At 42.6% G+C, this 13,933-nt stretch overlaps 1 protein-coding gene across 1 annotated transcript; it reads right to left on the reverse strand.

Annotated features, from left to right (window-relative positions):
* Positions 1-333: 333 nt before the first annotated feature.
* Positions 334-8,401, reverse strand: drd4b (dopamine receptor D4b). Its single transcript, XM_029498524.1, has 4 exons — positions 8,153-8,401; positions 7,080-7,192; positions 5,830-6,422; positions 334-533 (listed from the first exon to the last, which is right to left on the reverse strand). Exons 1-4 carry the CDS (start codon positions 8,399-8,401, stop codon positions 334-336), a joined length of 1,155 nt encoding a protein of 384 aa, XP_029354384.1.
* Positions 8,402-13,933: the final 5,532 nt, after the last annotated feature.

Raw genomic sequence — 13,933 nt, forward strand, 5'->3', positions numbered from 1 at the left:
GATCCCAGGACTCAAAAGTTCATCACCAGACGAGATGAAGCTGATATCACCACAGCACTGTTGAATAACAGGAGGTATTATTTCTGCCATCCATACACAATCGTCTGTCTCCGTCAGACTCATCAGCATGTCGTGCTGCATGTGTCTGCCCACGTACAACAAACTGGGGCTGGTTCACTGGGTGAACTGGAAGTCTTTCAAATAAGGTTTTGTGTTTGTATCCTGTTTCTCCAACACGAACAGGTCATCTCCTCTGTGGCAAGCTGAGCCCGATGGTGTCCCGGTTCCCTCCCTTAGCTGACTGGCTTGGTATCTGTGGGGGGAGGCCTGTCGTCAGCAGCAGTGGAAGCACTTCTTGAAGAACTTCTTGAACTCGGCGTTGAAGATGGTGTATATGATGGGGTTCAGAGCGCTGTTGACGTAGCCCAGCCAGGTGACAGTGCTCATCAGACTGGGAGGGATGTCGCACGTGAGACACACGGCTCGTGTTGTGTGGACGACGAAGAACGGCGTCCAGCAGAACAAGAAGCAGCCTGCAATGGATTTATAAGGTGAGGTCAGTCCCGTTTCACCTGGCGTAGCTTGCGTTCATCTTATTGCTGTATAATTTGATACATATTAGGATAAATAAACCCAAACCTTTTTAATGCACAGAACGAAAGTTAGTATTAACCGCTAAGACTGTGCCAGCTGCTGTCAGTTAGCCAACAACATAAACAAACATCCTAACCTCTTGATATTGTCTCTGATTCTGGATACCAACAGACACCTCATTTCAATCTGTCAACCTATTGCACAACAGTGGTGAGCAGGCGCTCATCCAGATTTCTCAACGAGGATGTAAGTTTAGGTATGCTCAGAACCACTGAGCCACCTTTTTATGTGGGGAAAATCATGTTAATCTAAATATTTATCCATTTATTCATATGTATTTATCTAACTCCAGAAGTACAATGTGCAGGCAAGAAAGAAAAAGGAAGCACTTATATAGGAACAACAAAGCACAAGATAAATTACATTTCATTTATATTTTGCAGCTAAAATAAAGAAAAACTCAAAGAAATTGAAGAAGTTGTCGAACTTATTTGCACATTGCATCAAAAGGAAATAAACGTCCAGTAACTTCCTACAATCAGAGTTTGCTGTAATCCAAACTCTGTGCTGAGCTGTGAGCCCTGCGTCATCTGCCTCTCCTAACCTGTAACCTACAGTCCTAATTAACACTCCATAAATAAAGGTAAAAGGCGCCTGGAGTCCCTTTTTAACAGCATCATTCTCACTTTCAGAGTAGAAACATTTCTCTCACAAGTTGTAAATAACTTGATCCATCATGTCAGAATCAGGCTGCACGACATTTTTTGCTCTTTTAACAGTGTTTCATAAGTTGCTGAAAGTTTACTTTTGGACACAGCACCACACATGTGAGGACTTAAAAAAGGGAGAGGTTTTCTGCAGTGACCTGTGTGCAGAAAACTGGATTTACGAAGGAGATTGGGCAGGACATTAGTCTTGTGGAATTTCCATGCTGCTACAGGAGATTTTAAGCTTCACAGATCAAAATTAACTGATGTATGATGTGTATAAATTACATTAAAGACGGCTGGAAACTAGAAACGAAAAAAAAAAAAAATAAGCCTGCAGGCAGGCACAGACTTAAATATACAAGCTTTCATGGTTGAAGGGCTGCAGCGTTGTAGTTCTCACATGCGAAGATGGGAGCAGAACTGTGGTGTTGTCTTCATGCTGAAGAAAAAAAACATGGCCAGCAGGCACATCCTTGTGGTTTTGTCTCAGCAACTGGAAATCTGTGACACTCATGAACCAGAGCAATATTTCTAAATGTGAAATTGGTTTTGTTCCTTTTTTTTCCTCACCAAAGAATTCATTCATTTCATTGCCAGAGAGCTACCTCTGTGACTTCATGAGACAGTGGTAGGTAATTTTGTTCCTTCAACACAAAACAGGTATTCTTTTGGATGCAAACGTGAGCTTAAATTAACAAATTTAGTTCCCTGATAAGGGACGACTATGAAGAAATGTGTAGCTGAATCAAACTGAAGCCATTTGTGTCATTTGATGTCTCATGCTGGGAATAAATCTGATTTATTAGGTCTGTGGTGAGAGGTGATTAAACACTATCTTTTTTCCAGGAGATTAAGATTTTGTATAGTAAGCCACAGCTCTACTGTCAGGTGGAGACACACATGCTTCATATTCCTCAGATGCATTTATTCATCCATTTTCTTCAGCTTGCCTGTTTTCTGGGTCAAAGGGGGTGCTGGAGCCAATCACATCACACGCTGGGTGAGGGGTGGGGTCACCCTGGACAGGTCACCAGTCCATTACAGGGCCAACACACAGAGACAGACAGAGACCAACAACCACTCACACTCAGAGCTACAGACAGTTTAGTCACCAGTTAACCCAAACATGATGTCTTTGGACGGTGAGAGGAAACATTCGCAGGCACCGGGAGAACATGTAAACTCCACACAGAGAGGCCCCAGGCTGGGAACCGATCTTGTAGCCTTCTTGTTTTGGGGCAACAGTGCTGACCACTATGCCACTGTGCTGCTCCCAGATGCATTCAGGCCAGCTCTGATAATACAGATCTGTGTCAGTGCGACCTTCTGTTAATTTTAGGATCAGTCACAGTAACTGAAGTGAGGCACACTCGTTTCTCTTTGGGTTACTTCAAATAGTGTACTGTAGCCAATAATAACTATATAATAATAACTTTCCTCATAGCACCACATACTGTCATTTATCACTAGCTAAATTTGGCCTAGAGCTGCACTTTCCATTGGATGTAAAATTAATGTAATGTAAAAACTAAGCAATTTTATCTACTTGGCAATGACAACGGAGTGAAATTGATAGTCTCTGGGGGTCCATCGGCCAAAACAGTGAGCAAATGAGACTAGAGCTTAATCTGTGCTCAGTCCAGCAGTGACGGAGTGACTGTAAGATCACGCGTTACATAATAATTGGATTTAAGGCTTTAAGATATAATGGCACAGTTGTTAAGAGATGGCCAATCACGAATCACCCTTCTACCCTGGAACGAAAGAGTGAAATGCAGGGATGTCAACAGCCTAACAGACACCACAATAATTAAATGGTAAAACATCTCAAAGTCTGCTTATATATAATAGGCTGAAGGAACATCTGGAAACAAAATTATGACTGACGGTAGAGATATGGTTGGAAGGGCAAAATTTGAGCTGGAGAACTTTGCTTATAATTTATGGGCTGATCCATTTTGATTAATTAGCCCCACATGTAAGAAACTTCAGTGCAATTACTTACGGCTGCTGTCTTGTGGATTTTAAACAGGTTTGTAATTACCATATTGAAGTACTCAGTACTTAAAGACCTCACCTACTATCAGGAGCAACTTGACTTTTCATTTCCTGCCTCAGTGGATGGACATAATAAAAGGCGCTTCAGGCTTAGAATCTTTGGTGAAAAGCTCCCTGACAGGAGATGGACTTGGATTTCTAGTTAGGAAAGCATCACCTATGAATGAAAAGACTGTTTTCCTACAAATATCCAAGAAGAATGAAAAGAATGATTCACTTTATTAGCTTATTTGACTCTAACAATCAGTTCCTACACGCTCTACAGAGAAAGAGCCTGTCACCCTGTTTGATTTTTAAATAGAAATTCAGACAGAAACATTTTGTGCTGAAAAAACTTACCATTTTCAGACTTTAATCACAGCATCCTATTTCATTTGAATGACATCAAGGCTGGGCCAAAAGAATTGAAAAGGGTTCAAGATAATGAAATCAGCCTGAATTAAAGGCCCCATATTTACACTTTTTAAATTATACTGTGAAAGCTTTGATTAGAGTCGCATCTAATTTGATAGAGTAAACAGAAACTTACTTACTTACTTACTGAGCTAAAAGATTGGCACATCGCTGTGAATAAATTAAATGTTGCATATTTTACACTTTTTATTGTTTTATTTGAAGAGCTGATATCAAAATGGATTTTTGTGCTTAAAGTAGATTTGGCTTTTATGTATGATCATCATTTATACATCTGGGCCCAGGTATTTACATCAGTCCCATCTGATCCAATCAGCTAGGTGGTCGGTGGTAAGTGGTAACACAAGAAGGGTTAGCTGAAGGGTCCATCTGAGATTTGAGGTCACGCACGTTTGGCCACAGTCTTTAAGTGTGAACACACTGAAGGATGGTGTCCTCTCCTGTCATCCCCAGTCACAGTCTGATTCATCATGACCGTGCCAGTTTCACCATGACCTGAAAATATTTTACAGTTTCTAATAAATAAAACTGTCAATAGGGCCTGATGTAATTTTAGAGCCCACGCTCAACCCCTCCACACGGCTCTCTCTCTCCATCAACACTCACATACGGAGCCATTAGGTGGACTGGACAGTGCACACGAGAGAGCCGGTCACAAGTGTGAGCTGCTGACGCATGTGGAGATGCTTTTTAAAACCAGCTGGGAAGTGATGCACTAAAAGCTGACCCCAGAAATCAAATCAGCAAATCAAAGAACCCTCTTTTCTGATTGGCTGACTATTTTTTGAGCAACCAAAAAAGGATATGGCAGATTTCAGGTAAACACTTGATGAGAGATGGTGCGTCCAGGAGATCTGGGTTAGGGTTGGCTTTGTTGTTACATTACATAGTGACTAAGATCCTGAAAAGTTGTTTTAGATATCCTCCACAAAAATGCCTCAGTTCTGTGGATCTGGATCCAGAAAATTTCACATACTGTGAAATGGGATGCATTATTCACGGTCTTATCTTCTATCAAGTATGAACAATACTTCATGAGGAAGCAGTAGAAAAATGAACAAGCTCCATCTAAAAAGGAAACTAATCATCAGGTCCTCCGAGGGCAGCTGAACTTTCCACTCCACACCAAATTAAATTGCAGTCTGTGTCAGAATAAAGGGATATTCTGTCAGGCTGTTGCATGCTACGCCAAGTTGTCTGGATTCATATCGCACTCATAGCAAAATGTAACACAAGGCCACCATGAAGAATATGACAGTCAGGAAAAAAGCCTGACTGTCTCCCAATTGAAGTAACCTTGACCAGTTGTGTTATCTTATTAGTGAATTTCAAAGTTTTCAAAGCCAGTTTTCATTAAAAAAAAAAAAAAAGTAGTCCGAAACAAACAGCATGTTTGGACAGGGAGAGTTTTGTCGATCACTGTCACACTGACTAATCAGTTTTATGTACATTTTTTTCTTTTCATTCAATTATTTAATCCTGTATCAGGATGAGCTGTGCTTTTCAGTCACACAGACATCTATTCATTGTCACATCAGTTGAATTTAATCTTTTGTGGCTCTGAGGGAAAGTTGTTAAGTTTGTCTCAGCTTGAGCCTGAGAGTTTGAGATTCTGAACCGCAAGCTACTGGAGCTTGCTGTTTGATGCTGGTCCCGATATAAGGTACCTCTACTGTGCCCCACTACTTCAGACTTACATACTACATGCTTTTGTGAGTTGAAGTGTTTGAGCATGTTCACATTGATAAGTAAAGCACCCAGATGCTTCTGTGGCTGAAGAATGGCATTGATGGGACTGATGTCAGTTGTATGGATGTGGCACAGTTTGATTTGGGACAATGCTACATTGTTGAAACGCTGCACTTGAATTCAAAGCCAATCCAAAAAAAACAAAAAAAACAAAAAAAAAACTGAATTGTCTTTCTTGCGTCTCTCTGTGGACTGAGACCTTTGACTGACAGCATGATAAAGAACCTAGGCCTGACCGAAGACTACATGGGGGTCTACCTTTAGACTATGTGAATGGGAGGAAAAGAAGAACATAAATGCTCACCCACTACAACAGGTAGCACCCTCATAGCTTTCCGCTCCCTATTGTTGATCTTGGCTCGCTTCTTCTGCTGTTGTTGGCTGAATGTCACTGTGGGCACCGAGTTCTCTCGGTACTGCCGGGGATAAGGAATCTCCTGCTGCATGTAGTCGTCCGTGTCGTCCAGGCGAGACTGGGCCAAGTCCCTCTCGATGATCCTGGGCAGGGGCATGGGCAGAGGGCCCGGTATGGTGCCGGCCAGTGGAGGGAGGGCAGTGGCAACGGCTGCGTGCTGCAGCTTCCTGCAGGCCTCGATGCTGCTGCGTAGTTTGGTTTTCCTGCTCTCCTCCCAGCGCTGCAGCCCACGGAAAACACCGAAGTAGAGCAGGAGCATGATGGGGCAGGGGATGAAGAAGGAGCAGACAGAGGAATAAACGACATAGTTGTTGTCCTCCAGTTTGCACTCAGTGGGGTCGCGGTTAGGCACGTTATTGATGCCAAAGATGACAGGGGAGGCAACCGCCAGGGCCAACAGCCAGGTGGCCGAAAGCAGGATGACCTGACGATGGTCCACATGCTTACGGTTATAATTCAGGGGTATGGACACAGCAATGAACCTGAAATACAAAAATGAGGGTAACACCTTGAAGAACATACCAACAGCGCAACAAAGAAGTTTCTCCAAAATGTGTATCTAATCTCCACCAGACTCTAATCTTAAATTTAACTGTTCTAACTAATGTTTTGGCTCTGGCCCATTTAATCGAGATGTTGCAGTTTTCATTAAGTAGTTGAAGAAAGAAAGAAATAACCACACAAAACAAATTAAATTAGGACATCAACCTGCTACAACAATCTAAGAAGAGTAAACAACTGAGACAATCATAATTACACAGGGCCAGACATTTTCGGGAGGGGGGGGGGGGGTACTACATAGTTATTTAAATATGTATTTGTTTATTTCACAATGAAATTAATGTATGTGATATGATAGCGGAAGTGTCTACTTAATGCCACGTCCTTATAATGTGGTCACAGAGTGGTTCATTAATCAGAGACAGTGTTCACAATGACACCAAGCAGACTAAACACCCAACATGAACCCTTTGTGTTTCTGAATGAGAATATAATTATCTTTCTGCACAAACAAAATGGTCTTAAGCATCGATGGCCACCTCATTTGTCACACACAGCTGCTGCTTTATGCGAAATAGAAGAGCGGAGGGATGATTCATAGTTCCATAAGAACCTTGACCAGACAAACAGACACATACCGGTCCACACTGATGGCACAGAGGTTGAATATGGATGCGGTGCACAGCATTACATCCATGGTCATCAGGCAGTCGCACATCAGCATGTTCAAAGTCCAAACTCCACCCTGGAACTGCACACACATTAACACACACACACACACACAAGCAGAGAAGGAAAATAAACACAACTTCTCAAAAGCTGCCCCAAATCTGAGTGTAAAAATCTGTAATCCTTTTGTGCTCACACCACTGTGGCTGCCTGTTCAGACAAACGGCCACCTCTTACTCTGACATTTCCTAAGGAGAGGTCTTAACTTTCAGACAGACTCGTTTTCTAATCCAGTATGAGCGTGAAACAAACTACTGGTGTGACACTCACCCAGAGATTACCTGTCTGCAGAAACTGGCACAAGTAACAAGATCACAAACTCAGCTAAATAAGGAGGACTTGAGGGGAAGTGCCAGCAGGGCATTTCTGAGCCACTGAGATATTTACAGAGATAATGACATTCTTGCTACCTTTGAATTCCCTGGAAATATTGCAATTTGTTTATCATACCTCTTACTACAGTCAGTTTGAATCCCCCACTTCCCCTATTATGAATGAATCTTGATCCTGAAAGAGTTGAGAGAGACAATGTGGCTCACTTCTGCAGCTCTGTTTAGTGACATGCAACTTCCTTTAATCAGATTGGATCCCATTCCTAATTTCAGCCAAGAGGCCTCAGATATGTGCAAGATGAACTGCTCTGTCTGCAGCTGTAGTTTGGGAGAATGTCCAGTCATGGAAAGACTGAGAGACAACAGGCCACCAGGCTCAGACACAATGAAGGGCCCCCACACCACGTGGGAGCACCCAAACTCAAAGACACAAAGAACAGGGTTTTGTTTAGCTTTTTGTTTGTTTGTTTTTTGTGGTTTTCCATCTGTTCTGCCGGTTGACCATCTTCACTTTTTACCTTTCACTGGAGATCCACATCCACACTCACACTTCACAGCACCCCGTGTGAACCCACCGGGACCCTCTGGCCTGACAGGCCCCATTTGCTCTCTCCATAATCCATCCAAAGCTACTTTAGTCCGCTTCTTACCTCTGCGTAAACGAAGAGCGGCAGGACCAGCACCGCCAGCAGCAGGTCCGCAAACGCCAAACTGACTATGAAGTAGTTTGTTGTTGTTTTTAAAGCCTTCTCCAAGTACACACTGAGGCACACCAGCACGTTCCCCCCAGTGATGATCACAATCAGCACGACCCCAAACACCAGGGCCGGGAAATTATAAGGTGTGACTGGGGCGGCCGGCAGCGTGTGGTTGTCCAGCTGGCTGGAGTTGTCCGACATGTCGCCGGTGTCTCGCCGTAGATTGCTGGCTGACGGGCTCCGGGTCCGAGCGGCTCTCCCCGTGGACCTTTTCATCAATGATCCGGGACAAGCAGCCCCGGGACGAGCACTAGCTTCACCGATGAAGTAAAGTGGACTCTTCCCGTGAGGCTGCTCATCAGTATCCGCCCTGAGCTCCGTGCGCTCCGCTCTCCGAGCGCAAAATCCACTCAGCGCGCAGCGACCAGATCCGCCTTGACCCGCCTCATTCAGCCAAAAATACACGTTTCTTCTCCGTCCACTGGACAGACACTGTCAGGCTGTGGCAGTCTTAAGTCCTCCGTCTCCTCAGCCTGCTCCTGGAGGAATAAGTTTGCAGGGTGTGCGCATCAAAAGGCAAAAGGCTTAAAGCCATTCGCTCAGATCTGCAAATCAGGTGTCAGGACAGGATGCGTTTCATTCTGCAGCCATAGCCTTGGTGAATTAGGATCAGCTGACCTGCAGGGTTTGAATAAAACTCCAAAAAATGATAGATTAGATTATGTCAAATAGATAAGAATTTCCAGTCTTCAGCCTTCGAGAATACACAGATTCCCATTATCACGTCTGTTGTAGTAGACCTGCTGCTGCTATTGCTTCTACTGACTATACCTTTACTTTTGATGTTCTACCATCAAAACAATGACCCTCCTTTCCTGTTTGGAAACTGCGTTTTGCTCTTAGTAGTCCAGACTGCTTCAGAGAAATTATGGTCAATGAACATGAGCATAAGAATTAAGGAAAAAAATAATAAAATAATAATCCCAAAGGTGTTTCCCAGAAGCTTAGTACTTCTTGCTTGGTACTAGTTTTATTAATTTTCAAATGATGTTGGTCTTTATATTTGTATTTATTTGGAGTCTGCTATTCAGTTCCAGCCGGGTGTCATCCGACTGTGACTTCACCCATTGTTTGTAAACTTGAGTTTGTAATTTGGCCATCACTGTCCTGCTCTGTAGCCTCTCAGTTGCACAGTAGCCGCGCCCTAATGCATACCCTGATTTATGGTCTGTCTTCCCCTAAACAACACCATCATATATTGAAACATCAGTTAAATGAAAATGATGTTGCATTGAAGGAGACTTGAAACTAGAGACTGACCATAAACTCACTAGGAAAATGTTTACTGTGCTGATAAATCAAGTGAGAACTGGAGCTGTTCTCTCATAGACATACGTATTTTACACAACATGTCTCACATCTCATATCTGAACAGCTTTAATGCTGTGATGACACTGAAGTGGACCGCTCATCTTTGGTGAAAACTACCCCATAATATACACTTGTTTTGCTGTTTGTTCTTACAACCCCAGTGAGTAACTTCATCTATGCTTCTATGAAAAATCAGAGCTGCTCATTTTGATGTTTTGTTTTCACAGAATAATGATATATTCAGACCTCACATGCGTACAACAGCTGGCAGTTTTTCCTCTGACTGTTACTTTGAAACTCAGTGTAAAGGTGTTTTTGTCCCGGCAGCTCCTGTGGCATGAATATCATTAGATTAAAGTCAGTAGCAATTAGATTTTCATACATCGTCCCAAAGCCTCAGGAGGGTGAGGAGAACTTAAAGGATAGCACACACGTTTCAAAAAAAAAAAAAACACGCACAGACAACGCAGATGTTTAACTCGCCCTAAGTCCTTTTGGCAGAAATACATAAATGCGGAAGACGAAGATCACTGAATTATCATCCCACTGCTGGAAATAAAAGAACCCATTAAAGCTAATGTTCTAACTCAATGATTTACTGAGAGCAGGATGGAGTCAGCTACATATTAATCACACAAAGATTTGCTCACGCAGGGGTTACAACTTTGGGCGACATTATAGATGCTACGTCCATCTTCCAATAGGAAGATTAGATTCTGCTCCTTGTCACATCTGAACAATTGCAGCCTGAACTACATTCGACTGATGCATTGTCAGTTTTGATGAGACAGAAAAATGGGATGTGTGTGGGTTTTCTATGCTGCTCAACTGTCCAGCAAACAGCAAAGTGACTCCAGCCGTCATCCCTTTCATATCCTACTGGATTTTTTTGTCTCAACCACTCAGTAGTGTGTAAGGCATGACGTTATCTAAGCAATATTAAAGAGCCAAGCCTCAGCTTTAATGCGAGCAAGTTTAAATTAATACAGTATTATGTCAAATATAGTTACATCAAAACACATCAGTTCGAGACGACCAACATCAAACTCAATACCAACAATAAGGAATTTGCCTCGAGGGAGTGAGTCCACATACCGTCTGCATGGTATAAAGGAAAAAAAAACCTTATTGGCAACAACAAAAGCACAAAGGAAGTCACAAAATAATACACAACATCAGGCTGTTCAAATGTGGAGCGGGGGACAAGCTGATCCAGAGGTTCAAATAGCTGAGAGACCGGATATCAGAAGACTTGACTGGAGGAGCAAGCATCTCCCTCTTGGTCACAGAGGCCTGGGAACAGCTCCTCTTTCTGAGGACCTGAAGGTGCAACAAACTCCCCCTGGAGCTGATGATGTCAAATTGCCGTTACATGATTGCAAGAGTCATTCTTCAGGGGGGAGATGTTGGAAGATGGCAGATGGTGCCGAAGATAGTGTTTGACGCTGTCAGTTGACCCATGACCCCTTTCAAGATGCAGACCCCTGAAGCTGGCTATACAAGGGGGTTCATTGTTTGACTGATGAGTTAAAACACATAATGTGTGTGTCTTTTTCCTTGTGGTGGGAGTCTTTGATTTTTAGATGAAATTTATTCCAGATTAAAAAAAAAAAGAGAGAAGCAGCTCTCCAGTGTAGCGCTCCACTGAGCTGCTAATGAAACTCTTTTTAAGTTGTCTTCAATGATTTGGAAGCCTCTTACGGTCTTTGTACATAATGAAAAGAACTGTTATTATCACTGTTATTGTTGATGGAAAAACGTGAGTGGGTGAGAGTTGCTCTGCTCAGTACAGGGAGACTGTGGCTGACACTGTTTGTTTGTGTGTGTGTGTGTGTGTGTGTGTGTGTGTGTCGGTCAGTCAAACCTATTTATCAGCAATGGAGCTCCACTATTGTCAGTCTGCAGGTGATGGAGCTGGAGAGTACTAACAAAATACCTAACCTTTGGCTTGCATAGGTAATTATTAAGTCATTTAAACACTGAGCATTTAATGACTGTTCTCAACTGAGCCATGCATGGCCAATAAAAATGTCTGATGGGTCTGCTGAAAGAGGATCAAGATGATTGTGCAAACAAAAACACAGGTTAGGGAGAAGTATGTGCCCTGAGAAAATGTTTGAAATGAAAAATTAATCATTTCATTTAGCTCAAATCTGATGGAGGACTGTTTGCCCACCAAAAGAACAATGTCAGTTTTTGACATATGTAGTTCAGGAAAAAAAAAACATACACAGGCAGAAACCCAAATGCACAAATCATCTGAGATAGACACAAATACATTTTATCCACAGGGAGTGACTGAATGGCCTTGTGGGTGTTGAAACTTGACAGAAATGGATTTCAAGAGTTATCACCTCCCACTGTTTCTTTCACTCCGAGCTCCACTCTGTCCTCTTAAACTGTAGTCCTGCCACTTGGCAACAGGTTTTGGAAGGTCAGCCTGTTCCTCCGTGAGCCTGTGAGGCTTTTGTAACCCAGCAGCTTGCGATCAGGTAAAAGATAAGCTCTTTATAGTGCAGCACTTATAATAACACTGTAACATTTAAGGAAAATGGGGGAACTCCTTGAGGAATTTTTTTTTTTTGCTGGTTAAAAAGTGTATCAGAGAGTAAGATGTGATATGAGAGACTGATGGGATGAGTTTGATTAGTGATGGACAGTGTGAAGAAGAGATTATTCATGGCATGCCATGCGAAGCCTGATCTTTTTGGAGCTAATAAATAGCAGCAATATTTTCAGCACATGTATTTTTAGCAAATGCGGCATGAATTTAATAGGATTTCAAGAACATATGTATATATATATAAAAAAAAACAAATTAATTTGCGTTTTCATTGCCTACAATCACACAGAAATTTGATGGTGCCAGCAAACTGGTATAAAAAAAGAGGAAACCAAATTGTTGGTTTTCTTCTAAATGGGACCATGAATTAAAAAATGAACATCATGTGTTGAAAGAGCATTGAAAATAGAGACTAACTAAGAAATAGGGCCATTTTCCTAAAAATGTCAATCTGACTTTTGCAACCAGTGGAGTTGCTACTTGGTCATTCATTGATTCTCATTAAATTCATCTTCAACTGCTTATCTGTTTCCAGGTCGCAGGGAGTGCTGGAGCCAATCCCAGCTCACTCTGGGTGAGGGCAGGGTCACCAGTCCATCACAGGGCCAACGCACAGAGACAGACAGAGACCAACAACCACTCACACTCAGAGCTACAGACAGTTCAGAGTCACCAGTTAACCCAAACATGATGTCTTTGGGCGGTGGGAGGAAACCCACACAGACACGGGGAGAACATGCAAACTCCACACAGAGAGGCCCCGGGCTGGGAACCGAACCTGTGGCCTTCTTATTGTGGGGCAACAGTGCTAACCACTATGCTGCCTCGATTAGATATAACAAATTTTAAGTCCACATGTCAAAGTAGTTTATGTGTGTGAGATGGAGGTGCCATCTGAATATACTGAGCACAGTATGGATGTGTGTGTGAATATGACTTCAAGTGTTTAGAAAGTGCCACATAAACTCTATAATCCTGATGGGAAGTGCAGGTTCATTGCTCCGCTCTCACCTCATCTAGATGTTACTTTAAAAGTTGATTGCAGCTGCTGTGAAGAGGCTTTGGAACTGCTGGGCAACTCATTCTGGGCCACAAATGTAGCAACAGGATGTTATCGATCAGAGGTTCCCACCAACTTCTCTCTTTGTCTCGGTCAAATGTCAACAGGACTCCAGGGCAGCTGTTCACACTTGTTTCTCATACATTCACGCCCTTCTGACCAACCTGCGCGCCATAATCCACACAGGGTCAGTCACAGGTCACACCAGGTGACTTAACCTGACTGTCAGTGCTGCTAATCCGGGGCGGCAGCAGCATACTGTAAGGGAACGTCGTCAGAGATGGGCAGGTTACTCTGCTGGAGGAAGAAGATTCAGCTCCGACAGCGACACCTTTGCAATACTTGTCTTAAAGCAAAATTACTGATAATGTGGAACTATGGAAAGATGTAGTTCCTGTTTAATTTTCTGTCAACTGACTGATCAACTATCATACTTTATATGATAGTCAATTTATATCTGCAGGTTAATTCATGAAAATACATCAGATTTTTTAAAAACGTCAAATAAATGCAACAAACACAAAAAATGTAGATGATGAAAGCTGGATGAAAATAAAACACTCAAATGAAGGAGGAGGAGGGAGATGGAACAGGAGATGGATGCAGGAATCAGCACCTGACCTGTGCAGTGATCGGAAATTTGGTTTTAAATTCTGGAGAAAAATATTTCATGGAGCAAGTTTGAGTTTAACAATTGTAGTTAGTTTGACGCTTGCTTGTTTGTACACAATAAATATGC

The sequence above is a fragment of the Echeneis naucrates genome, chromosome 3, assembly GCF_900963305.1.
Source record: "Echeneis naucrates chromosome 3, fEcheNa1.1, whole genome shotgun sequence".
Lineage (NCBI taxonomy): Eukaryota > Metazoa > Chordata > Actinopteri > Carangiformes > Echeneidae > Echeneis > Echeneis naucrates.